Here is a 27,999-nt window from a genome sequence, read left to right as displayed (position 1 = left end):
TAAACTCACCGGATTAGTGAGCCGAGCGGACCAAAACGACGGGGACGATGCGAGGATCGACTTTCCTCAAGGCGGGCCGAGCATCCGGGCTCGGGAAGGCGGCCAAAATGGGCCAAACACCCGCTGCCGTACCCATTTTTTCTGCAGTCCATTGCGATTTGGAGGCTGGAGGAGGCGGATCCGGCGCCGGTTTGGGTCGGAATGGGTGGAGGAGAGGGACGGCAGCTTGGGCGGTGGCTCACGGTGGCTAAGCGGGGCCTCCGACGGCCTTGACGACGACGAACGGGCAGCTAGACGAGTTGAACAGCTCGCTGAAACAACGAGCTGGGCGAGAGGGAGGCCGGGACGACGGCCAGGATGGTGGTGACGCGCTGGAGGCACGCGAGCTGGGCGCGCGGGGTGCGCGGTCTTGCTGGACCGTGGGCTGCTCCGGCTTCTTCGGATCTGCTGGGTGTCGAACAGCCATCAGAGAAGGAGGAGAGAGGGCCACGGGTAGGCGAGCTGACCGGTGGAGTGGCGTGCGGGCGGCACGGGGCAGCGGCGACGAGCGGACGAGCGATTGGTCGAGCAAAGGGCTGCTGAAATCGGTTTCTTCCATGGCTGGGCGTGCGAAGAAGGAGAAGAAGATGGAGATGGAGGAGTCGCACGGTAGAGAGGAAGAAGAAGGGAGGAGAGAGAAGGAGGAGAGAGAGATGGGACCCTTTTTCTTTTCTCTTTTTCTCTTTCTTTTAATCCCACACAATGGCCCACCATGACATCTCAAGTGATGACATCACCCCACTATCTCTAAACCTCCACAACATTTTCCAATGGTTGAAATTTCATTTTCCGTCGGGTCAAATTCTTGTACACTAATTTCTCCAATTCCATTCAATTATCTTCCAATTGAGTTCAATTGAAGTTCATAAAATTAATCCAATGTCACCACACTTCAATTCACATCTTCACTTGTCCATAGAACCAACTTAAGTCCTAAAAGCGCGATCAAAGACGCGGGCCTACTAATTTCTCGAGCCAAATTAGCCATTCTCGATTTAATTTCTGAAAAATTCTGATTACATGAAAAATCTTCCAAAGATGATTCAATATTCCTAAAATGATTCGTGACACACCCGGACTTTCAATTTCTGAATTTGATCTCAATTCCACGGTTAATTTCATTTGGCACGATACTAGCACGGCCTAACCTATCGGGTAGCCTTTAGAAATTTTCATGCATTTGACTGTGGTTGATCATCTCAAGCCACAATGTACATCTCTGAAACATTGGCAACTTTCGGTTGTCGGGGTAATCTCAAGGTTCCAAATACGAACACAGGGTACCCAATCGACAGAAAAGTCGGTCTAGTGTCGATCGACAAGAATTGTGCAATCTGGTTGAATCACCCACACCTGATCACATGCCTCTGTCGAGTCGACCTATCTCCGATCTCTAATCGATTTTTAATTGTGCCGCAATGACCCTTGCAGATTAGCTCGGTCGAAAGATCGCTTCCTAGTCAAATTCTCGAGTCTGATGCATTGGAAACTCTTAACGGCTTCACCCGATAGACTAGTTTTCACATGAGTGGCCGACTCAAGGAAAAGAACTATATGCGTGCCAACGAAATGCCCATCTAATTTATTGAAAATAGAATTGGAAAATCGGGATGTCACAACTCTTCCCCTCTTATAAAAATTTCGTCCTCGAAATTTAAACCTTTACCAATTCTTAAACAAAAAGGTATGGGTACAGTCGTCTTATATAATCTTCTCTTTCTCAGGTTGCTCATTTTGTACTAATGCTGTCAGATCACTGCTATCTTGCCCAAACCACTTCGGATCCAAAATACTTAAGACTTGCCCACTTAAAATTCCAAAGGTCTTCAACACAAAATCTGCGAAGCTAAATTGGCGATTCTAAGCAGTCTCTAAACTGTCTCTCGATAATTGCAACTAATCACGATTTCGAACCAACTATGGACTGCGATTTTCTGATCTCGATCGATCTCATCTCAATCAACTAAAATCCTATACACTCGCTCTACATTGACTAAAAAGAAACTATATCGACTAATATGCTGGCGGGAACCTCGGTCAAAGATTGATATAACTCGACACCGATCTCGACAACCGCAATCACCGACTCTTTGTATTGATCTTGGCCTGTGATCTTTCTTTCCCTGACTTCATCTCACCAATTGAAATTATGCACTATCTCGCTATACACTTTGCTTAAGAAAGAACCATGAAAGCTCGCAACTTGGAACATCGATCTAGATTTGAAATACAATTCATCCCCGGCACTCCATGCAGATGATTTATATGATATGCACACACTTCGATGTACCCACTTTGTGACAAGACAGAATCTCTAATTTCTGAAATCGAACTTAGATTGGCGGTTAATTTCACCTCGACACGCTTTTAGTGTGACATAGGCTACTAGGTAGTTTTCGGAGCATTTTAGGACAAATGACCCGTGGTCGATTTTCTTCGAGCCACGATGAACTCACTCGACACATTGGCGACTCTCGAGGGTCGTGAAAATCTCGATGATTCAAATACGGACACGGGGTACCAAAACGACAGTAAAATCAAATTAGTATCAGTTGACGAGAGTTTTCCAATTTAGTGGAGTCACCCACGATCGGTCATTCATCTCAGTCGAACCGACCTATCTCTGATCTTAATTCGATTTTTAACTGTGCCGTAATGATTTCTAAGATGAGCACGGTCGAGAAGTTGATTCCTGGTCGAATTCTCAAGTCTATTTGCCTTAAAGTCCTTAATAACTCACCAAACTAGTCTAGTTATCTCGTAAGTGGCCAACTCGAAAAAACCAATCGCGTCGATGAAATGCCTAATTTAACCAATCGAAATCGAGTTTGAAAATCGGGATGTCACACACTCAAAACAAAGATCTATTCGTACTGTCTGGACAACGTTGAAATTGCTATGATGAGTTTCCCATAAGATATCTTCTTTAATCTCTACATCGTCAATTACACACAATCGTCCTCAGAACCTTAGCATTCTGCCTTCGGAAATCTGAAAATCAATCTCTCTTTCTTCTGCATTCTCATATAGAATCTTCTGAATTTCTAAATCTGTCCATAGAAGTGATTTGATTATGATTTGTACTCTCGGCTCAATTCTGAGGGTAGCTATAAGATTCAAAGGTGGCTTACGTTAGATTTGAAAATCAAATTTCAAACTTCCTCGGGTAAGATCCAATCCTTGAGTACCAACTGTGGAACTGATGACTCTCGACTCAGTGCATCTGTAACTTTGCTCACCTTTCCAGAGAGATACGAAATATCATAGTCATAATCCTTAAGAAGTTCCATCCAGCGATGCTGTCTCACATTCCACTCCCTTTTCGAGAATACATACTTGAGACTTTGATAGTCATTGATGATATGAAATATTCCTCTATACCGATAATGCCTCTAAATTTCCAAAACGAACATAACTACTGCAATAACCCTATCATGCTGCATCAACAAGCAACCCAATCCTTTAAACGACGCATCACCGGAGATCTCAAATCCTGACCACGTGAACTTTTCTTCATTCTTCAGTAGTCTGGTCAACGGCGATGCTAACACTAAAAACCCTTCTACAAACCATCTGTAATACCCTGTTAAACCCCAGAAACTTCTGATCTCTGTCACTGTAGTCAATCTCGGCCAACTGTTCACTGCTTCCATCTTAGAAGGGGTCTACAGAGATTCCTTTGCCTGAAATCACGTGACCTAGGAGCGCAACACGAGTCATCCAACACTCGCACTTGCTAAACTTAGCGTAAGATTCAAGAGTCCTCAAGGTCTGAAGTATCATCCCCAAATGTCTCTCGTGCTCCTCAGCACCCTTTAAACACACCAGGATAACTTTAATGAACACAATCACAACTGATTCAAGTACCCTTACACATTCTGCTCATCAGACCCAAACAAACAGCTAAGGTGTCCATCAAACCACTCGGTATTACAATGAACTCATAACTGCCGTATCGAATGCGAGATGTTAACTTCAGTATGTCTTTCTTCCTAATCCTCAACCGATGATACCCTGACCTCAAGTCGGTTTTGCAGAATATCGATGTACAGGCACAATGAATCAATTTTTGTCTTCACGAATCAAGGTGATGCATTGGAACATATGAATCTCCTATTCCACAATTCCTGCATCTGTACCTTCATTTCTTTTAACTCAGGTTACACCATTCGGTAAGGAGCCTTAAGGACTAGCTCTGCTCCGGATGCTAATTCAATCACGAACTCTATTTCTCTTTCTGACGGCAACTTGACAATTCTTCAGAAAATACCTTAGAAAACGTATGTACCACGATTATATTCTCCATATTTGTCTCCTCAACTGACGCATCCATTATAGCTGCCATGTAGACTCGATAACCAACAACCTGAACCAAGTCATCTTCGGTGATGAATAACAGGGATCGAAGGTCCTTTCTAACTTTCAGTAATTCAAAACTTTCATACCCTAACTAAACAAACTGAATTATATCACTGCCACGATTCATAACAGCAGAAAGCTCATCGAGCCAAACCTTTTCATAAATGACTCCCAAGTCATACATAAACAAACCCATCAGGTACAACTATAGTCAAAGACTCATCTTCCTATTACTTTATTACAACAACGGAAACTCCACAACCTTCACTCAAAATCCTGTTGCGCTACTCTGATAAAACACCTCAAAACATTCCTCCCTTGATCGATGCATGGTCAGTTCATTCTTATTCCTTTCGCCATCCTAGTGGCATCCTATTTGCAGTAACAGTGCTTACGCTCTCCTGAACTTACACAGATAGTTCCTAAACTGATGGCCGTGTTGGCCACATTCAAAGCATGTTCTCCTTTTTACTCTAACGTTGGGCTGACTCAAGCCTCCTTTCCACACTCAGCTCACAATCAGTGAGTCCTCTACCTCCCATCAAGTGACATCATGCACCCTTCCTTGTACTGGGGTTCATTCCAAGTACCCCACTAGACATCCTGAAGCATGCTTCCTCTGTTCTGATTTATCAATGGCGGTGTCAGAAACAGCTGTGATTTCATCTGTCTATACGGAAAATCTTTGATCAGATGACTGTACTGGCAACCCTTGTAACAAATCCTTTATCTCTTACAGCACGGAACAAATCCCTTTCTTTTTCTTACAAACACGACACACATCGATCGAGTTGAACACTGACTTTTCAACTCTACTCTTCCGGTTAGGTGAAATGGGGCACCTTTCTTCTGACATCAGCCTTTCTCCCCAATCGATTTCCATCTCTGTCTAAACTGAACTTTAACTCAGATACGATGGCTTGATCCTCGATCACAACTCCAGATTAGGCCTCAACAGGCATGGCAACAACAATAGTCACAACACTGGCAGCGGTAGAAACAACGGCAACAGCAACGGCTCGGTCCTGAACTCACTAACCCAACAAGCTTCCAAGGAACACTAGCGCCTGAACGATCCCAACGAACCTAAGACCGTTCACTGCTGCTACACTCTAAGTACCGACTTGCGGCAGTACTCCCACACTCGCGCTGGTCTAAGCCTGCACTCTACCTCAAGTACCGACTCTTGTTAGCATCCTACCCCGAGGTATAGGTCCTACCGACCTCCTCCTAGGAGTTCTCCACTCCTGGTCACTCATCCTACAAGCTCTTTATCGATGCCTGTTTTCGATTCCAACATCAGGTTAAAATTTGAGTGACCCCACAAACAAGCTACCAAGCAGCTATCAACCACATGCATCAACATATTAAAAGCATTTCCTACTAACTATCCCATGACTCATCGCACCTTATCACTCCATACACAGACCATGCTCGATACCACTTAAACGGGGATGTCACGCCCGAACCCGAACGTGCGCACATCCCCACCATGGTCGATCAAATATGCGACATCCCAGGATACGTCACCGACCCATTCATTTTATTACGCATGCGGAAGCGAAACAAATCCCCTGACAACATTTAACTTGGAATAGAAAAGCAAGCAATCAATCACAACACGAAACACTCATTTACAACCATATAGGTTTAAATACAACTACGACCAAAAGTCTACAAAAAGACCAGCTCGACAAAAGGGGAACTATCCTAAAACCAACTAGCGGACACGTTCACCGATACTTACGATCTCCACTTTTCAAGACTTAGGGCTTCGGGTCCTTCCACCGCCATCTAGGGACTTGAAATTTTAATCCCCAAACCGGGATGAGACAATGTCTCAACAAGTTCAACCCCCTAAACCCCTATTAGAAAGAAAATACGCCCAAGGGTGGCCTAGCCACATCACACAAAGAACTTACCTCGCCTCAATTCTTTCCCGAGTTAGCACAATTCAAATCACTCAATCACGAGGTAGTAATGATAATTTAGACAATTGGAATGCCATCACTTTCATATGAATCACAGTCGCACTTAGCACACATTCCAATTATTATTCACTGCCATACAAGGGCATAGCCTACTCGCTGTTCGGCTACCTACTGGCATATAGCCAGGCATCGCCTCCCCCCTTGGAGCGCGGCTTCATCACTACGTCAACGGCGTTCCCAAAGGAGCATGGGCCCAGAATCAACTGCGACCCGCATCCACCGCGTGGGCATCCCATATAGGGGCAAGTCCGACTCAATAGCCCATGACGATTCCTCTTAGTTATCACACAACCAAAGCATACTCGGCCCCATGACACTTTATATTTCAATCAATGCTTCCACTTAAAAATAGTGATCCCGGCCATTTTCTTCATATTAAAAATATTCCAGAAATTACTCACGTGTGTGGGGACATGCTAATTTCGAATCAAAAAGCCAATCTCACTTTTTCAAACCCCACTATTTAATATAATAATTAAAATACAATTTTTGCATCAAAACCCGATACTTGGGTTTTTATAAATAAAATCTATTTACCACAATCAACACTCAATTTGCCACATCCATTCATCAAATTCAAATTCTAAACGCACAAAGAACGATCGGCACGAAATTCTGAGAAAATAAGGTTCCAAAATAATTTTCAGAATTTATTAAATAATTAAATTTATTCCGAAAATTAATTAAATAATAATATCCATATTCTCACGATCCACCTCAATTTATAATATCCAATCATCAATTTAAAAATCTAACTGCACAACAGCGAAGCACGAAATTATGAGAATTTAGGGTCATTGACAAAAATTTTCGAATTTAATAAATAATTAAATTTATTCCGAAAATAATTAAATAATAATATTTTAATAAATTCGAATAATAATATATTATTAAATTATTAAATAATTTCGAGACATTAAAATAAATCAAAAGTAAATTCCTTTATGTCACATCAATGTTTATATTAATGTAAACATTCACTTAACCTTAATTTAATCACACTTTAAGTTAATCAAGCACATTAATATAATCTACACTTAAATAAATTAAACTAACAACCTAATAACACTTAACATAAACTAAACACACCTAAAGCATCATTAACCCTCTAATCAAGGTTTAGTGAGCTAAAGTCACCGGATTAGCGAGCCGAGCGGACCAAAACGACGAAGACGACGTGAGGATCGACTTTCCTCAAGGCGGGCCGAGCATCTGGGCTCGGGAAGGCGGCCAAAACGAGCCAAACACCCGCTACCATACCCATTTTCTACAACACTGATTCGGGGCTGGAGGAGGCGGATCCGACGCCGGTTTGGGTCGGAATGGGCGGAAGAGGGGCGGCGGCTCGGGCGGTGGCTCACGGTGGCTAAGTGGGGCCTCCACGCCTTGACGGCGACGAACGGGCAGGTTGGACGAATTGAACAACTCGTTGGAATGACGAGCTGGGCGAGAGGGAGGCCGGGACGACGGCCAGGACGGCGGTGACGCACTGGAGGCGCACAAGCGGCGGATGGCGCGCGAGGGTTGCGCGACGGCGGTCTTGCTGGACCGTGGGCTGCTCCGGTGTCTTCGGATCTGCTGGGTGTCGAACAGCCATCGGAGAAGGAGGAGAGAGGGCCACGGGAGAAGAAGGAGGTGGAGTGGCGTGCGGGCAGCGTGGGGCGTCCGGCGACGAGCGGACGGCGGTGGTCGAGCAAAGGGCTGCTGAAATCGGTTTCTTCCATGGTGCAGGCGTGCGAAGAAGAAGATGAAGAAGATGGAGATGGAGGAGTCGCACGGTAGAGAGGAAGAAGAGAGGGAGGAGAGAGAAGGAGGAGAGAGAGATGGGACCCTTTTTCTTTTCTCTTTTTCTCTTTCTTTTAATCCCACACAATGGCCCACCATGACATCATCAAGTGATGTCATACCCCACTATCTCTAAACCTCCCACAACATTTTCCAATGGTTGCAATTTCATTTTCCGTCGGGGTCAAATTCTTGTACACTAATTTCTCCAATTCCATTCAATTCTCTTCCAATTGAGTTCAATTGAAGTTCATAAAATTAATCCAATGTCACCACACTTCAATTCACATCTTCACTTGTCCATAGAACCAACTTAAGTCCTAAAAGCGCGATCAAAGACGAGCCTACTAATTTCTCGAGCCAAATTAGCCATTCTCTGATTTAATTTCTGAAAAATTCTGATTACATGAAAAATCTTCCAAAGATGATTCAATATTCCTAAAATGATTCGTGACACACCCAGACTTTCAATTTCTGAATTTGATCTCAATTCCACGATTAATTTCACTTTAGCACGATACTAGCGCGGCCCAACCTATCGGGTAGCCTTTAGAAATTTTCATGCATTTGACCTGTGGTTGATCATCTCAAGCCACAATGTACATCTCTGAAATATTGGCGACTTTCGATTGTCGGGGTAATCTCAAGGTTCCAAATACAAACACAGGGTACCAAATCGACAGAAAAGTCGGTCTAGTGTCGATCGACAAGAATTGTGCAATCTGGTTGAATCACCCACACCTGATCACATGCCTCTGTCAAGTCGACCTATCTCCGATCTCTAATCGATTTTTAATTATGCCGCAATGACTCTTGCAGATTAGCTCGGTCGAAAGATCGCTTCCTAATCAAATTCTCGAGTCTGATGCATTGAAAACTCTTAGCGGCTTCACCCGATAGACTAGTTTTCACATGAGTAGCCGACTCAAGGAAAAGAACTATATGCGTGCCAACGAAATGCCCGTATCAATTTATTGAAAATAAAATTGGAAAATCGGGATGTCACAAATTCCTGGCAGCCCCACCGCCAGAACACCACGCCTCCACCACCTCAACGCAACTCCAACCTCACGCCAGCACCTTCTTTCATGCCAAATCATCTCCACCACCAACTTGAGTTTTCCATCTTAAAGCCACCCACCGAGCAGCCCTACACCTCCATGCCACATCACCGTCCAAGATAGTTAGCCCGTTCCTTGTCGTTAAGCCACCTCCAAGCCACGTCATAGCCAGCCATTCAGCCTGGTCCAGGATTGAAGATAGTAGCTGCGTTGTGAGCCTAGCAAGGTTTTTGAGCCCTCCCGAGCTCCCGTTGGTGCCGCCGTAAGCTCAAGTTTCAGCTGCCGTCGCTGTGGACTCACCGTATTGCTAAACCGGTGAGTTTACTCACTAAACTCTGCTTGGGGAGTTAATAATGTTTAAGGGTTGATTAGTTTAGGTTAAGTATGGTTTAGGTGGTTAGTTAGAACATATTAGTGATTTAAATATTCGTTTATGCATGTTAGGTGGTTGGAACGGCTTAATTAGGGACTAGATAGATCGTATTATTTATCTAGATTAGTTTGGAAATTTTCCAGGCCCATTTCAGTATTTAATTAGGCATTTCCAGCCTAAGTTTCTATTTTTGGCATTTAATTGTATTTATTTAATTAATTTTTATAATTATTTATTATTTTCCGAAAATTATACTAGGATAGCCGGTGACCAAAATTTCGTGCTGATTGCAATGGTATGCTTGGTTTATTTAATTGAGTGCTAATTTGTGTACATTGAGTGAAATTGATGATTTTGGTTATTTATTCCAAATTTGTGAATTTCGGTATTTTAATTAGAAAATATCGGGCGTCAAATTTTAACGTCGAAAATATCTTTGTGGACTATATGAATAGTGAGATTCTCTAAAAGAAAGATATTGCACGTTAGCTTGTGAGAGCACTTATCATCATTTTGTGAGAGCCCTTTTGCATGTCAGCTTGTGAGAGCAATATACTATATTAGCCTATGAGCTTGATATGTCAGCTTGTGAGAGCAGTATACCTTATCAGCTTGTGTGAGCTATGATCGTTTATTAGCTTGTGGGAGCACGATTTATACATCAGCTTATGCGAGCTATTATCTATCTATATCAGCTTGTGAGAGCTATGACTATCTATTTCAACTTATGTGAATAGTGGTCGTATCAAATTGATAGATAGTATTGATCAAATCGATTGTGTCGAATTGAGTTGATTGACTGAGCTGATCAATGATTTGGTTTATATTGATTGGCTGAGTATATGAATCATACTGACTTGTAGGAAAGAACTAAGGCAAGGTAAATTCTCTGTCTTGTGTGTGCATAGACTACCTTTATGCGTATTTCCTTTCTAGTCGGGGTTTAGGGGTGAACTTGTTGAGACGTTGTCTCACCCCGTCATGGGCTTAACTTTTCAGGTCCCTAGTATGAAGAACCCGGAGCATGGGGTGGAAGGGTCAAGAGCATGTGTGGCTTAGAAATTCTATTTGAAGATAGACTTCCTATACTTAGACCCTAGAGTTGGTCTCTGTTTGTAAACCGGGTTGTTTATAAAAGTTGGGTTGATTGATTTGAAATTTGTTGTCCTGCTTTTCTATCCTACGTTTGTTATGGTCAGGGGATTAGTTTATACACTTCCGCATGTGCATTAAAATGAATGGCTTGGCGACACATCCTGGGACGTCGCAAATTTTATCGACCACCGAGAGATGAGCACGTGTTCGAGGATTGGGACGTGACATGTTAAATAGAATTTAAATGATGGTATCATTTTGAGTTTTAAATAACAGTCAAAATTCAATTTAAAATATGAATACTAAATTCATTCCAGAATAATTAATAACAAGCGGCCGGTACCCCGCATTATTGAAGTACCAATGTGACACTAAAAGAAAAAGCTAAAAGAGAAGACCCGCGTTCTGGCACATTCATAAAAACGGTGCTTGACACTTTGGCTCAACTCACTACCATCGACGGCCGAGACTCACTTCCTGTTGCCAAGATGCCACCAACGGCTATGACCCATACTTGTTGCTACTCTTCATCACAGCGGAAACTCGAGTGCCCTCCGTGCCGCGCTCCTTGCATCCCTTGATTGACGCTCAGCAACACTTCAAAGCCAAGAGCACTGCCGAGTCTGCTATTGCCGAGCAGACCACCTGCGACAACAAATCGTGGACCGGGCTGCACCGTGCCTCCAGCTTCCTGCAACATCGCGATGATGTCCTGATATCTCCCCGCCGAGTCATGTGACGCTGGCTAGCCTCCTGCGGCCAGCGAGCCCCCACATCACTCATGCTTGCACTTTTCCTTCGCAGGTTCTTGGCGACATCAGCGAGTCTGGATTCTTCAAAGGGGTCAAGAGGGCGTTCCCAATACAAAAGAAGGGGTGAAATTTGTCCAGTTTTGCCCAAGCTTTTTTAAACGGTGAAGTTTGATAGCAAAGTCAAAAGAAGCTGAAGTTCTTGGACAGAATTCCAGAATATTGGGTAAGTGAGAAACAAACGAACAGAAGAGACCACACCGTGATCAGCATCACCGCGAGCTCCTCAACCGATCTGCTTCAATCCCACAACACCAACAGCGAAGGACGGAGACCTGCTGTCCTTGCCCCCGTCCATTGACGATTCTCGGTCCCTCGCCTGGCTTGGAAATTTCTGTTTCGTTGGTCTTTGTGGAACCCATCTGGTGACTACCGAGTAACCGTGAACGTCGCCAATCGCCGGTCGTCCTCATCGTGATTCGCGTGATCCATTGTCCATCGTGAATTAGGTAAGATGATTAATCCGATTTTCATATATCTCGTTGCCTAATTCATAAAATTGCAATCTTATTTGAATGTTTGGTTAATATTGTCATATCCAAAAAAAATTCTTTTGAATCCCCGTGAATTAGGAAATTTTGTAACTTCACAATGTGCAATAATCAACTGATTTCATGCCTGACTGGCGATCGCACAAAAATTGCCCAATCCGATCTCACATCCGAGATACGTTTCATCAATTTTATTTATTTCCAAAATTAGATGAATATGGATTATATCTTGGTGGATGTTATCTATTGCTTGATTTGATTTGATTTTATTTCTATTCTTATTTAAAAAGAAAATTACAAAAGATATAGATTTTAATTGGTAACATTGCATATTTGCCTAAGATTGCATGCTTAATTTGATTCTATATAATATTATTTTAAAATTAATTAAAAAAAGTTTAGATAGCTCTTTCTTGGTAGGTTGCATTCTGGTTAGGGATTATCTAGTTTAGATAACATTCCAATTTAACTATGGATTCGACCTAATTTAATCCTTAAATTGAATTAGGTAATATCTAGAACTAGGTAATCTATTTTAGTTATTTTCTAATTTCGAATTTTCATGAAAAAACACAAAAAAATATCATGTGCCATGTCATGTTGAATTAGCTCATTAGATGCATGTCATTTAGTAGTTTCATGTTTAGGAATCATTTAAATTAAAGCATGTGACATATTGTATAGTTGCATTAACTTTTACCCGTCGTTAGATTAGTTCATTTAATAAATGTTGCATGACATATAGTTTGCATTTTAAGTTGCATGTTGCATTTGTAGTTTCTAGGTTTCATTTAAATATATGAAACCCCCCAAAAAAATAAGCAACTACTTGTTAATTAAACATGATATCTAGGATTTATTATGTGAATTATGAGCTAATATTGTAAATGCTTTCATTGCTTTAAAATAAGTATTTCTCCCCCATGCTTATAATTTATTTACTACTTTGCGTTACTGAGTGTTAAATAATGATTACGCACTTACATGGTCACCTACATGTTAAGTTTAGGTTTAGTAATCCATTAGCTAAATCCTATATGATTCCACTTGCTTTGAAGAGGTTACAACACTGTGAAAGTTTTTCAGTAGCTTCACTCAACCTATTCAACCCCACTTGGGGGTTGCATTATTAGCCCTAACAATTGATATAAGTCTCATTACTTGTTATCCGCAGCGCTTTAATTCTAAGCATATATGTTTGAATGGCTAACCTTAACAACTTTCTTGCTTCTAATACTCATGCACCAAACAAGCCTCCATGCCTTTCAAGGGTTTACTCCAATAGTCACCCTTCGCAAATGAGAAGAGAGAAGTGGAGGATTCGAATCCTTATATTCTCATAGGAGTTGGGGTGAGGACAATTAGCTTTTTAGGTGTGAATTTTGATTTTCATGTCTTGCATTAAAATAGAACTGAAAAAAAAAAAAAAAAAAAGCATGCAAGCATATACTTTTTGACTTTTAGAATGGATTATTTTATGACCCAGATGACTTTCATTTAATTTTAAAAGATCTTAGAATCAAATTAGTGATAAAATAGTTAAAATGGACAAAAATAGAACGTTCAAATCCCATTCTAGATATGGGTTATTTAATTCTTGCTAATTAAAGCTTTAATTGATTTCATCTAAGTAATTTGATTTAGTCCATTAGAAAAATTGTACTAAATAAATAAATTCACTTCGAGAAATGAAATAACTTTTGTATATATGTAACACAAACCATTTTTTTTTCCTTTTAACTACGCAGATGTCAAATGCTATAATTATACTATACCCATTACATTAATATTACAATAGTAGATATTTGTCTCAAACATTATGACTTCTATTTATGGCACGTTAATCTTAGACCTTCATAAAGTATGATATTTTTTCACAAAATTATAAAACAATTTATACAAATGTCATCTTTTTCTCTTACATAACACCGATATGCACAATAAAATTGCCCGCGCCTAGTACCAAATGAAGCCCCCCGTTTGCTCGATTCCTCCTCGCCACCAACTTACTACGGTCCCCAACCATTGCTCTAATTAGCCCTTCTTATTATTAATTTTCTACAACAATTAAAGACTTGCGAGACAGACTGCGGCCACCCTAGGGGGGAAAATTCACTGCCCAGGCAATGTCAAAATGTGAGCGCCGTCTTTTGAATGATCCACCAATTTTAGATCATTATTTAAGAAAATAAGAACAATTCAAAATTCAAACCCTTATTACAAAATTTCCCCAATTAGTTATAAAAAAGTTAAGATGGACAAAAATAAAACCCTCAAATTCCATTCTAGATATAAGTTCTATATTATTGTCAATTAAAGCTTTAATTGATTTCATTTGAGTAATATGATTTAGTCCATTGGAAAAATTACATTGAATAAATAAATTCACTTTGACAAAAGGAATAACTTTTGTTAACATATAACACGATCCATTTTTTTTCCTTTTAATTATGCAGAATGTCAAATGGAATAAATTACGCCTATTATTTTGATATTACAAAAATAGATATTTGTCCCAAACATGCAATAAAAGTTTGAAGAAAAAACAAAGTTTACACTGCAATTCAGTTAGAAAAAATGTAATGTCTTATTTTTATATTTTACTTTTTCAAATATAGAATTCATTATTATACATGAAAGATCATTTCTTTTTATTTATATTTTATGTTCTCAAGAAACTCAACATTGTGATGCTTATTCATACCACATTAATCTTAGACCTTCATAAAGTATGATTTTTTTTTTCACAAAATTATTAAACAAGTTATATAAATCTCATCCTTTTCTCTTACATGACACCTCATATCAATGGATTACTAATGATACACAAATTTGCAAAATGGAAATGCCCGCGGCTAATATCAAATAAAGCCGCCGTTTGCTCAATTCCTCCTCGCTTTAGTTAGTCTTTCATTATTAATTTACTACATCAATTAAAAAAGTCTCGAGAAAGACTTGCTAGAGAGACCGCAGGCACCCTAAGGGGTTAAAAGAGAACAAAAAATCACCGACCAGGCAGTGTCAAAATGCGAGCGCCGTTTTCTGAAAGGAAGTATCAGCAAGTGTCAAACAGCACGCGGCAACTTTGGGCCTTAAACGAGCATGCAAAATATCAGAGGAAGCTCAGATACATTGAAAGGAAATATCAGCAGATACAATAAGAATTATCCGGATAACTAACACAGCATAGCCAAAGCTAAGTAGAACAAAGACCGGTTTCAATAACCTTGTCATCCAAGTTATACAGTGATGAAACAATGCTTCTTCATCAACAGGTCAGACACCTTTTCCTTCAATTTTGGACTAAATGCACGACGGTCAAACTAGGGGGAAGTGCTGGCAACTCATGAAGCTTATTGCAGCGACGTACATCAAGAGTCTCCAGCTTCGAAAGATGCTTGATTTCAGGAGGTAGGCTGGAAATAGCAGAATTTCGCAACCTCAAGATTCTCAGATTTTCTAGCTTCCCAATATCTCTAGGAATGTCCCCTTCTATATTCCTACACAAGGAGGCATCTATTTCTTCAAGGCTATGTAAATACCAAATAAAACTAGGAAATTTTCTTATGAAGCAATAGTGCATCTTTAACACTCTCAACCTCTGCAGATTACCAAAGGAACCAGAAATGTATGTTCCTGAAATATCCAGCTCCTCTAAAGGGCTTCCCAATTGGCCAATGGACTCTGGCAGTTTTCGTATCCTATGACAATTCCTCAATGACAAGCGTTGGAGTTTCGCGGCAACTCCACTGGGGAGTTCGGTAATATTTGAATTATTTGCTGAGAGTATTGAAAGTGATGTCAGGTGTTCAACTTCTTCTGAATCACTTCGCAAAGAAATATCACGCACAGAAGTCTCATCAATGAGGAGCTCTTTCAAAGCTTTCAAAGCACCCAGTTCGGCAGGCAACCTGTTGAGTTTAGTGCAGGACTTCAAATTTAGGCAAAGCAATTTTTTGAGACCCCCAATGGAAGGATCTAAATGGACCAACTGAGAGCGTCGCTCTAGAATCAGTATCTCCAAGCTTGGAAAGCTAAAAAATTTAGGACTTATCAATAAGTCAGTGCAACTAGCGAGGTTTAAGACTTTCAACTGCTCCATCTGTAAAACAGGAGAGAAAAAATCATAAGGTCAATTGCCAGATAATTAACACAATAAATACATTAGAGCAGTAAACAGGAAACCACCTTGATTTTCCTCCAACCTCCCCAGTCTTTAGTGACTTTGTTCCATGAAAGATCAAGAATGACCAGTTCAGTCAGATTAAGTTCTGTTGCTTCGAAATCCCTTGGGCACCCTCGCCAATGAAGCCACCTTAACTTTGGAAATACATCTGCAAAATTTCCAGTCATACTTGCACGATCCAATTCCAAGAACCTTATGTTTGGAAAGTTTCCGTACATGTATCAGGGCAAAGGGATTCCGCCACTTCTATTCCCTACATTTGCCAAGAGAAACAAAACAATCTTAAGTCATAAAGACGATGGGACAATTTTGCTAAGGACTAGGGTGCTATTTTTTCCGTGCATGCAAAGACAACCCACCCATGGTAAAATAAGTAAAAAGCTGGATGACAAATTTAAACTTATACATCAAGGCTTCCATTTTATGGAAGAAAGCAAACCATTGAACCAAAAATCCTTACCTCTTCTTCGTTGATTACTTTGGGGTCTGGATCATTGATGTATAGTCTTCTGCGCTTTACATGATATGTAGGTTCTCCTTGATCTACAGCTCTGCAGAGGTGCTTCAACAGTTTATGCATCCACAGCTTGTTGTCTTCTCCAATTTTTGCTAGGGGCATCAGAACTTTGTAAGAAGGCAAAAGATCTAAATCAGGCCACATATATGATGCAATTTGGCTATCCATGCCATTGGCAAACCACGCTATGTCCTGAAATATTTGTTTCTGCTTTTCATCTAATGCTTCATAACAGATTTTCAAAATCTCCCTACAATCCTTCAAAATCTCTTGAGAGTGTGGTTTTATCATGTCCTCCATCTTCCTCCAATCTTCTATTGTTTTTCCATGTAGAAGTGAACCGATAACTTCAATAACAAATGGCACCTGCCCCGTGGCTTTGACAATGTGCTTCCCAATTGCAGGATACCAAGGTATTGAAGCATGCTTGTAAAAAAGTTCAAGAGCTCGACCATTATCCATCTTATTTACCTCATAGATATTAGCCCTTTCTGGCACAAATGTTTCAAGAATTCCAAGATTTTCTGATGTAACAATTATCCGACTTCCACGACCAAACCACTCAAGTTGGGTACCAACTAGATCATAAAGATGAGACGGTTCTTCCACATCATCTAGGACGATAAGAGCTTTTATGTTGCTGAATACATCCAAGAAAAACTTGATTCCTCCTTCAAAAGAACCAACATTGCATTCTCGATCAAGAATATCACATATCAACTTAGTTTGCACAAACTGGATACCGCCATTATTTTGCACTTTTTCACCAATCTCTGCGAGAAAGCTACAACTATCGAAACATGAGGAGAGTCGGTTGTATACGGCCTTTGCAATAGTTGTCTTGCCAATTCTGTTAGTTCCATGGATTCCAACCATGCGTGGTTTATTTCCATTATCTTCTATTGCCAATAATTTGATTACCTCCTTCACTTGATCATCAATACCAGTTACCTGTTCAATTGTGGCAAATGAGGTCTGCAACGACTCCAAAGGGAAAGTAGGAGGTTTCAACTCCTTGGGACGTACAAGTGATGGAATCCAATCCAAATTAGGACACCTCTGTATTATTAATGTGGACAGATTAGGAAGCGATAAGAGAGAATCAATATCACTTTCTGTGTACTCCACCCTAGGTAGCTCACCAATCTCCAAATGCTTGAGGCTAGTGAGCTCACCAAGTAATGGGAGACTTTTGCATGCTGTACAATCAAACAAACGTAGCCGGACTAATTTGGGCATGCAAGACATCCAGCTTGGAAACCTTGTGCCCCCATAGCCTCTTATTTCTAAGCTTCGAAGATTTAAGCTTGGCTGCATCTCCTTAAGTAAAACTTCATCACTTTCTTTTCTGGCAAACACTAACACTAGTGAAACTAAGGAATCCTTCTCCTTCAAGTTTGCAACATTTGATTCTGCTACCACATCTTCTATTCCCCCCTTCACTTCAATTCTGAGGCTTCCCCTCAAGTTGCTTAACTTGTTTAACTCCCCAAGCCCACTGTGATTCTGTGGACAAGAATCATTCCTGGGCAGAAGTGTTGAAACAATGTCTCGATTTGAGCCCGTTGAACGAGAATACGTGAACTCGACCACGTGCGAGTCAAAGCAGCGCATGTGAATTGGCCGAAATTGTCAGAAGATCGCATGCGAATCTATGAGCCGCAAGTGTGAAGAATGAATAGAGCGTGCAGCCGCGAGAGGGGAAGACCATTATTTTATTCTACCTCTTTAATTGCATGCACATGGACGTGCATGCATGGTTAATGGACGTGGAAGACTAAAGCCAATTGTGGGCTTGTTTTGTCTTCTTTCTTTAACTCCTTGCTTCTTTCCTTTCTTATTTTATTCATCTGTAGACAACCAAAAGAAAGGATAAAATATTACTTGAAGGAGTCGAACGTCGTGGAAATGGTCTTGGAAGACGGCGGCCATCCTTCTTTTGCGCTTAGATAATGGGCGCACGTTTTCTGACTTATTAAATGCATCCCATGCATGCATGCGTGCCCGTGAATTTTGGTGGGCATCAGTGCTAATTGCGAGCACCGAATGGCTTCACATTTTCTGTCTTGTTTCGCCCTTAAAAGGCATAGGAGAAGGAGAAGAGGGCGTTGAGTTATTTCGGTGGCCGAGAGAGAGCTGAAGAGCTGGTGAGAGAAGTCGTGAGACTTGCTGGAGAAAAGCTCCAAAAGCTCTCATAGAGAGAGATTTTCTCGTTGAAATTACACCCGAGTATTTTAGTCAGTTAAATTCTTATGAGTAGAATTTGTTTAATTCCTTGAGTGAGATTTCACTAGGAATTGTGAGGGGCTAAATACTGTGTGAGTTATCTAGATGTAATTTGGGGGCTGGGAAACACTGATAGTGTGTTTGAGTGCTCGAGTGATTGTAATCTTGATTGTATCGCTTGTTTCTATAGTGGAATTCTGTACTGCTCTCCCCATGGACGTAGGTTCCGATATTCGGACCGAACCACGTAAATCCGGTGTCCGATTTCCTTTCCTTCATTCCGACTATTTTATCCGATTCGCTTGGTCCGTATTTCTGCACGCGCAACAACAAGAAGGAAATCTGTTAGAGTGCGCAAAAGAGTCAACTGGCATATGAGATAGGACACTACAGTCGCTTTTCTCAAGTCGCCTTAGGTTGACCAATTTTCTAAAATCTTCAGGCAATTCTATTAGCTTGTAACACATATTGAGTTTAAGTACTTGCAAGGTTTCCAATCTTGTCACGGAATCAGGAAGCCTTACGATTCCTTCATTTTCAGAGAGATCTAGAAATGTCAGGTGCTTTCAACTCACAAATAGAACTCGGCAGCTTCTCAATACCGCTGTCATGCAAATCCATGGCACGTAAGAACTTGAAACTAGAAATTAATTTGTGAAGAGTTTTTTCACCCATTTGTGTTTCGCACCTCAAGCTTTTTCTTTGACTAGTTTTGATGAATGTCCTCAGACGATATGCTCCGTGCAAATATGTATCTCCCTGTGAGAAATCTAAAGTTGAATCCCACGATATATGATGAGCTCTTTCTTCAAGGTATTGCCATGAATGATAAATTCTTCCATACTCAGTTCCAGCAACATGGCGTGCTAGGTCATGTACTAAATGATGCATCCTACAAGACGTCACATTTCCGAGTTCATCTTTAACGCAGTCTTGAAAGAAATTCCTCCTGAGTAGATCCATGAAATAGTCATGAGCAATATCTTCCATGCCCCAATCTCCATTGTCTATGGGCTGGATAAATCCTTCTGCTATCCAGAGACTCATCAACAATTGTTTATCAATCACCCGGTCTCTGGGAAACAATGAACAGAAGGCAAAGCACTGTTTTAGATGGCATGGGAGATGAATATAACTAAGCCGAGGTAAATTTTTAGAAAATTCTGAGGTCTCGCGCAACAAATGTAACCACTCCTCTTCAGTTTTCTTGCAGAATAATAGACTTCCAATCATTCGTATTGCCAAAGGGATTCCATTACACTTTTGGACTATCTTCCTCCCATCTACCTTAATTGAATTTCCAGTCTCTTTTTCTTCCAGGCAAGCCATTCTCATCAATAAATCAAAAGATGACTTTATTGGAAGGCCCGCGAGACGATAAGATGGGGATGTACTCGTACAGACTGCAACTGACCGATCGCGTGTAGTTATCAGAATCTTGCTTCCTCGGGCACCTCCCATCAATAAACTTTTCAAGCTCCCCATTGTCCACGATCCTCATCCTGGAGATCGTCAATAACTAGGAGATATCTTTGCAACCGCAACACGTCATCTTCTCTCCCTGTTGTCTCTCTTCCTCTGATCTTTCGCAATTCCCCTTCGAGATTACCGAAGCCGTTAACCCAAATCCTTAAATCAAAATGCTTCTTGACCAAGTCATCTTCGTATAGACATCGAGCGAGAGCAGTCTTTCCAACCCCATCGTCACCCCATATTGAAAGGACGGGAATTTGATCATCAGTTTTAGAATCTAGCAAGAACTTCAAAATTACGCTTTTAGCATCTTCTCTCCCTATAATCTCCTCATCGCACACAAAGGCGTCCAACCGCTCTCTTCTCTCTACACGCACTCTCGCAAGCCCAAATCCGTCCCTTCTGCAGCGATGGCTTCTAGTCTTCCTGATTTCCTTCGCACGGGTTCTCATCTCCAGCCTTAAATCAGGTTTTTCAGAAGGCGAAGAGGAGGAGGGAATTACCTGCTTCAACTTCTCGTCTTTGCTCGGCGATTCTCGTAATGGCATGACGTCAATGCTCCATTCTTCGAGTAAGTCCTCCGCCTCATAGAAAGCATCTTTGGGATCCTCCAGCCATTGTTCGATGTCCTTGTCGCTCTCGTCGCTGAGGACCCGCTTTTCCGCATCGGGCACTATACTTTGGAGATAGGAAAAGGTATCCTCCATCTCGGTGTCGCCAGTGCCCCATAATTCTGCAGCCTCTGGGAAATCATCCACAAGTTTACCTACTCTGAAGACGAGTGGTTCCGCCATAGCTCTTCTGGGGTGAAGGGTATCCTACGCCATATCTCTGACTTTATGAAAGATTTTTCAAGACTCGTCATCATCATGAACGGGAGTAATTATGCGGACTGTAATATAGTAAATAATTTTAGGAGATATCTAATGTGGGACTTTTGTTTGAGTAGGGATATAATATGGAAAGACAAATGCTACAAAAAGTCCACCGGAAAGACGAATGAGGATTAAGAGTTTAGGGACTAGTCAATGTCCATAGTCTTCCAAAAGAGGAAACATCGAGATTTGCTAAGCCATAATCAACATTGAAAATCTACTAGACGAGCAGATAAATAAGGATTAGTAAGGCAAGGAGGAAAATTCAGATTCCACCAAAATAAAAATGTCGATCAGGATAAGCAAGAAAATTATAAAAGAGAGAGAGAGAAAAAAAAAGTACAAATTTATACTCTTTCCTAAATTCTAATACAATGTTTTGCAACATTGAAGCTCAGTAAAACTATTTCCTATTCTGAACAAACTCGTGGTATTGAATGGGGCAAGTACAAATCTTAATTGGAAGCAAAATGAATAGAGAGTGCAATAAAGGTATTGCTTACTAGCAGAATGATCAGCCTCCTGCAATTTAGTGTCCTATGTACTATTTCTAGAGGCAATCCCTAGAAAATTGCTTGTTGATATATTCTTACCCTGTAACTATCATGCACTAGTCAATATCTTAATAGATTTAAATTGGTGGTTGACGGCTTGTTGATCAGATACAAGGAAAGCTGTTGCTAATGCTTCCCTCGCTTTTTTTATGGTCGAATTCTCTCACATTTACCTGCTCCCACTTTCTATTATCTTGCTTCAATTTTTTTTTCGTTTACTTATATAATGTAAATTTTCATTTTTTTCTATAATTTTCTAAAACTATAATTTTTTATGTTCTTGAGAATATATAATTGACGAACCAAAATACAATATATTATTGTTTCGCCAAAATTTAATTGACAATGAAATATTTTTCACGAAATTCATTTCTTAGTTTTATCAAGAAAAGACGGATTTTGTGATGATTTCGAATAGAAGTCTTATCCAATGGAGCACCATGAATAGATATATTTCAATGAAATTTAATCAACAATGAAGTCATTGACATAAAAAGTTATGTCAGAATTTAAGCATGATGAAGTGTGATCACCTAAGATATTTCGTTGGAATTTGATTGGTAATGAATATCTTAAAGTTATAGTTAAGATACACACTGGAATTTAATCGACCACAAAATATCTAGAAACTAGAGTTAAGGTATAGGAGATACAAAGATAATTGAAATATAACATTGACAAAAGATAATAGATTTTTGTCATAATTGTTGGGGGTTTACAAAGAATACGATATGGCTATTTAAAGCATACATTCAACTATTACCAACGGTTATTTAATTTAAAAAGATAACTTCCCGATTCTATCTTCAAAACAATAACTTCATAATCCTATATGGGGTCACGAGAAATTACATTATCAACAATTTCCTATTATCTAGTAACACTTATCTAAAAGAGCTTATGTATTTGAAAATATCACTACTAGGTAGATGTCGAGGACTTCATCCCACATAACTAATGTTTGCCATCCCGGCGGGTGGCCGGCAACCGGCGGCGGGTGGCCGGCAATTGACGGAGGGCATTCGGCATCCCACAAGCGGCAAGTGGACAATGGGCGATAATGAGAGTGAACGATGAGAAAAATTTTGACTTCTCAATTCTATTCCAGAAATAGAAAAGCTAAAAATTTTAACTCATGATTTCTCCTCCAAATCTATTTTTGGAATAGAAATCTCTTCCAAAAATAGAAAAATGAAATTGCGTTTCTAAATGGATTTATGTTCCAAACCTATTCCGGGGAACAGAAAAACAGAGAAATAGAGAAATAGAAATTTTATCATGCGTGCCCTTAGTGACCTTGGAGACGATTCCCTCCGCCACCATACATCTTCGGGGATCGATCCCCGCAACCTCCTCTCTTTCTCCTCCTCTCTTTCTCTTTCGCTTTCGGTTTCGGGAAGATGCTCTCTCGCGCTCTTCCCCTACTTCCATACACAGCAGATCCGTGTCAAAAAGACGAAAATACCCTCACTCGACAATAGCTCGATTCATTAGATGTATGTATAGCAGCAAGCAAACCAATAAAAAATAAAAATAAAAAATAAAAATCTCGGCCACTCTCCTTTGGAAAATCTATTGGAGTTGGGGGCTGGTCAAGGGAGTTTGTTTTGGAGTAGGGATCTAATGTGGAAAGAAAAATGCTACTAAAAGTCCACCGAAAGGACAAATGAGGATTAAGAGTTTAGGAAATAATCAGCATTTAAAGTCGTCTTTCGAAAGAGGTCACATAGGATTTGTTAAGACATAATGAACATTGAAAATCTACCAACAAAGAAGATAAATGAGGATTCGTTAGGCAGTGAGACATTCAATATGATAATCTCAACACATAGTTTGATAGGGAATTAGAATTAACGTGACGTGACAGCATTGTCGTTACTAGTTTTATACTCTTCCAACCTGGAAGTGGTTTACACAAACTTGGTGGACTGCTTATATGATCTTGTTTACTATAATGTTGTTAATTAAGCGCCACCATGAGGAAACTCCTTCATCCCTTGGCATTCTCACCTCTCGTACCGATATTGTTCTTGTAACTTCTATTGTAATATTATGTCACTAAAGTTAGTCTCCTATAAATAGGCTCCTGTATAATTTATCATTGTTGACACCTAAATTTTGACTAATCATGTAGTAATTAATTGCATAGAAAATTAGGGAGTAAAAATTGCATATAGTAAAATTGCATTTCATGTAGTCGCATTTGCATCGGTTCTAAGAGGACAACAAGAAGCAGGGGCTCGTGGTCAGAAAGAAGCTCTCGCACGTCCATTGTCTATTCCTCATCAATGCATGCACATGCATACACAAATTCGGTGGACGTGCGAATTCGGGAGAAATCTTCAAAGAAGCAAAAGCAGCTCACAACATATTATATAATTGCCCATATTGTGTTATTATAATATGCCCATAATATTATATAATATGTCAGCTTTGATGGCGCAATGAAAATTCACCGTAGAAGAAACCTCCTCATTAATGCATGTACATACACGCACGAAATGGGGGATAAAAAAATCCTACAGGCCCTGCAAGAAGATTTCCTTGCTGAAGAGCGGAGTGGTGGCCGAAAGAAAGGTCTGGAGAAGAAGATAAAAAATGGCAAAGTTCAGCTTAAATTCAGGAAAAGTTGCGGCTGCATCTTGTCACAATAAAGTTGGCAATGGACGGCCTATAAATAAGACCACAAGAAGCCGCGTCAATGGGGGGAGGCAAAAAGAGAAAAAAATTCCATTGTAAGGGGCTTCTCCTTCGGTCAGACAAAGGGAAAGAAAGAAAAAAATTTCATTGGGAGGGGAGCTTTTCCTTCATTCAAAAAAGAGAGAGTCTGTCAGAGAGAGACAAATTGAAGTCAGAAAAGGGGGCGTGCGGCAGAACAGAAAAGAGAAGAAAGAAAACACTGTTCATCTTCTTCTTTGCGAGTTCTTCTTCTGATGTTGACCCCTGCTGCTCGAGCTTCTTCTCCGGCGTCCACTGCAGCCCGCACCACCGCGCCAGTTCTGAGCCCGTCGCCGCCTCTCTGCCCTGCGCGTCACCGTCCCCGACGCCTGGACCAGCAACCCGACGCTGCAACCCAAGCCGCTCCGTTCCTGCCCGCTGCTGCAGCCCGCGCCGCAGCAGCCCGACTCCGTCGCTCCACCCTCCCAAGCTCGAGAACGTTGCTGAGTCCCTTGTCCCCGTGAAGCCGCGACCCAGCGCCGGTCCACGACGCCGACGATCTCTCCGGGCCTCCCTGCCGTTGCTCCGAGCGCTGACCCGCAACGTCCCAGCAAAGCTGCTGCTGCCTCCACTCAACCGGCGACCCAGCGTCCAGAGCCCACGCCGACGCTGCCCGGAGCTGAAAACCAGCAACCTGATGCTACAACCCAAGCCGCTCCACCCTGCCGACGCCCAGTAGCCCGCACCTACGCTGCTCTTCGCTCAAACACCAGCAGCACCGTCCCGAATACCTGCACTCGCAACCGCGCCTCTGCACGCCTGCGACCCAGACGCCACAAGCGCCCGCCTCTACGCCCGCGGCCCGCGCCTCTGCACCGCGCCATCACTGCTTCTACGCTTGGTGCCCGACGCCCACAGCCAGCCTCCACCTCCGCCTCTGTCCTCGACGACCAGCCGACGCCGCACCTCCACCTCCGCCGTGCGCCGCCTCGCCTGCTGTGCGCATCGACGCCGCTCAGTCCCTCGCGACACCAGCAGCCCGTGAAGCCACCGTCTCTGCCCACGCTTGCACTTCCGCCCCGGTGCCCCAAGCTGCTCCGCCCTTGCTGCCTCGCTTTCCTCTGCCCGACACCGCTGCACGCCGTTGCAGCAACCGCTCGAGTCCGCCTAGCATCGCCAGCCGCCGTCCCCTTTTGAACGACGCCACCACAGCAGCCGCTGCCCGCTCCAAGCTTGCTGCCCTTCGCTGGAGCTCCGAAGACCGCGCCCACCGCCCACGGTCGCCCGTCGCAGCAGCAGTAGCCATCCCAGCCGTGGTCTGAGTCTCCATCGTGGTCCACAAAGCACCACCCATTAAGGCAAATTTGGAAAAAGTTCAAATTAGGTAGGTTTATTTTATTAGATAGATCTATTTTATTTTATGTTATTTTATCTTTAATATTTCGTTTTTTATGTTATGTTATCTTAATATTTCGTTTACTTGAATTAGTCCTTAATGCATGTTTGAAAATCCCTGACGTATCACCTAATTCGCAACCGCACAATGATTTTTATTTCATCTATAAGGCTTTAGATGGAATAATTAATCACGCGGGAATAAAATTGATATTTTGATCTTTAAGGCTTAAGATCAATTTATTAATTTTATTAGCGAAACAACCATGGAGGATTCGGTATCTTTTAATTGTTTTGTTTATCTCAAAAATACAAAAAAATTGCATTTACATATCATATCATGTAGATTAGAATTGATTTTCCTAGATAAAATTGCATGATAAAAAAGGTTAGTTTTTTTAAATGCATGTTTAGATGATATCTAGGTTAGATAATATCTTTTGGAATAAAATTGCATGATGAGATAATTTTCTAAGTTAAGATAGGATTTAGATTAGTCTAATCCTAACTTAAAATAGATGATGTCTCGCTTTAGTTAGATTTTTATTTTTAGTGATTGTAATTACGAATTTTCATTAAAAAAAATCATGCGCATGTCATGTAGAATTAGGTTCATGAAATGCACGTCATTTAGTAATTATCGCTAGGTTCATTTAATTAGAAATTGCTCGTCATTAAAATTAGGCCATTTGGTTAATTTAGATTGCACCTTTAATTATTGGACAATTTTCATTTCGAATTTCATGAAAAATACCAAAAGAATTGTCTTAGAATTAATTTTATTCTCTAGGATATATTGCATGCTTATTAAGAAAACACAAAAACATCGCATTAGGCCATATTATCATGTCATATTATTCCATGTTAGATTAGTAGCATGCATTGCATATTGCATGATTTTTATTAAATAAGTGAAAAAAAAAGAAAAAAAAAATTGCGTGTTAATTAGAAATCATATCTAGGACTGTCGATGTAAATTCCGATCTAACACTGTAGATGCTTTCGTTGCTATGAGTTAAGTCCTGCAATTTATTCATCGCTTTCTTGGGTGTTAAATTGGTGGTTTACGCACCCGCATGATCACCTCACATGTTAGGAAGATAAATTAAAATCAATTCAAGCTGCTGCAAAACATTTTTGAAAATAAAAAAAGAATGGTACCGAAAGGGCATTAGAGAAATCTAGTGTAACCAAGTCCCCGAACTCACAATCTCTGGTTCGTAGGAGTGAAGTAATTCTCCCATTACTTTACTTGGGTTTCTAATCTACCCACCAAAAATAGATTAGTGGCGACTCTAATTGAAAATCAATTGCATGTTAAGAACTTGAACCTAAGTCGCGGTGGTATGGGCTTGGGAGAGTCTGAGTTAAGTCTAGGCTTAACAATCCATTAACCTAAACCGTAGGTGATGCATCTGAAATTTAGGTCGCGACAATCATGTATAGAAAATAGTTCTACAACTTTATCTTCTGCTTTATTCATATCATGATATCAAAGCCATTATAGATTGTGGAAGCATCATTGAGTCTATTGCAAGGTGATGGTCACAGCGACATTACCTTAGCTGCGCCGGTATCCGTAGTTTGCCAAAACCGTCGCTTGTTTGAAGAGCATATAGCGGAGGAAATCATGTTTACTCCACTGAATAGACTGATTTGGACAGCAAACAAAGCTGGATGCTTTAAGCGTGGATAAATACTCTACATTTCAAAAGCAAAGTAAAAATCAAGCATCATCTAACTACCTACCACCTAGAACCCTATAGACGAAATATAGAAACTTAAATCCTGTAAGATTCGTCTATTCTTATGGATTGTGTACCAGAACGCAATTCCTACTGAAAATGATCTTTACAAGAGAAAAGCTTTACCACATCCTCTTTGTTCCCTGTGCTGCCAGATGCTGAAAACAGCAGAGCATTTGCTCCTCCTTTGCCCTTGGACGAAAGAAGTTTGGATTGACCCAAAACTACGGCTTTGTGTGTCTCATAGAAAATATAATATTTTTGGTAAATAACTTTCGAGAAGTCATTTTTAAGGAAATGATAATATTTTCTAGTGTTTAATTGAAACTTTTTACCTACTTCTAACATGTAGGTGACCATGTAAGTG

General features: G+C 40.9%; 2 protein-coding genes across 2 annotated transcripts; both read right to left on the bottom strand.

The window, feature by feature from the left end:
- Positions 1-16,076: 16,076 nt before the first annotated feature.
- Positions 16,077-18,320, bottom strand: LOC120293937 (TMV resistance protein N-like). Its single transcript, XM_039313760.1, has 2 exons — positions 16,650-18,320; positions 16,077-16,442 (listed from the first exon to the last, which is right to left on the bottom strand). Exons 1-2 carry the CDS (start codon positions 18,318-18,320, stop codon positions 16,383-16,385), a joined length of 1,731 nt encoding a protein of 576 aa, XP_039169694.1. The 3' UTR covers positions 16,077-16,382.
- Positions 18,321-20,404: 2,084 nt separating this feature from the next.
- LOC104447161 (disease resistance protein RGA2-like) lies at positions 20,405-21,199 on the bottom strand. The gene has a single exon (XM_039313759.1). It carries the CDS (start codon positions 21,197-21,199, stop codon positions 20,405-20,407), a length of 795 nt encoding a protein of 264 aa, XP_039169693.1.
- Positions 21,200-27,999: the final 6,800 nt, after the last annotated feature.

Source organism: Eucalyptus grandis, chromosome 5, assembly GCF_016545825.1.
Source record: "Eucalyptus grandis isolate ANBG69807.140 chromosome 5, ASM1654582v1, whole genome shotgun sequence".
NCBI classification, from domain to species: Eukaryota; Viridiplantae; Streptophyta; class Magnoliopsida; order Myrtales; family Myrtaceae; genus Eucalyptus; species Eucalyptus grandis.
This window is presented reverse-complemented; position numbering and strand designations above follow the sequence as displayed.

Coding starts and splice junctions, on each gene's coding strand:
- LOC120293937 (XM_039313760.1), bottom strand. CDS start 18,320: ATGCGCTGCTTTGACTCGCACGTGGTCGAGTTCACGTATTCTCGTTCA. Junction 16,443..16,649: donor AAGTAATCAACGAAGAAGAG/GTAAGGATTTTT, acceptor TGGCAAATGTAG/GGAATAGAAGTGGCGGAATC.
- LOC104447161 (XM_039313759.1), bottom strand. CDS start 21,199: ATGGCGGAACCACTCGTCTTCAGAGTAGGTAAACTTGTGGATGATTTC.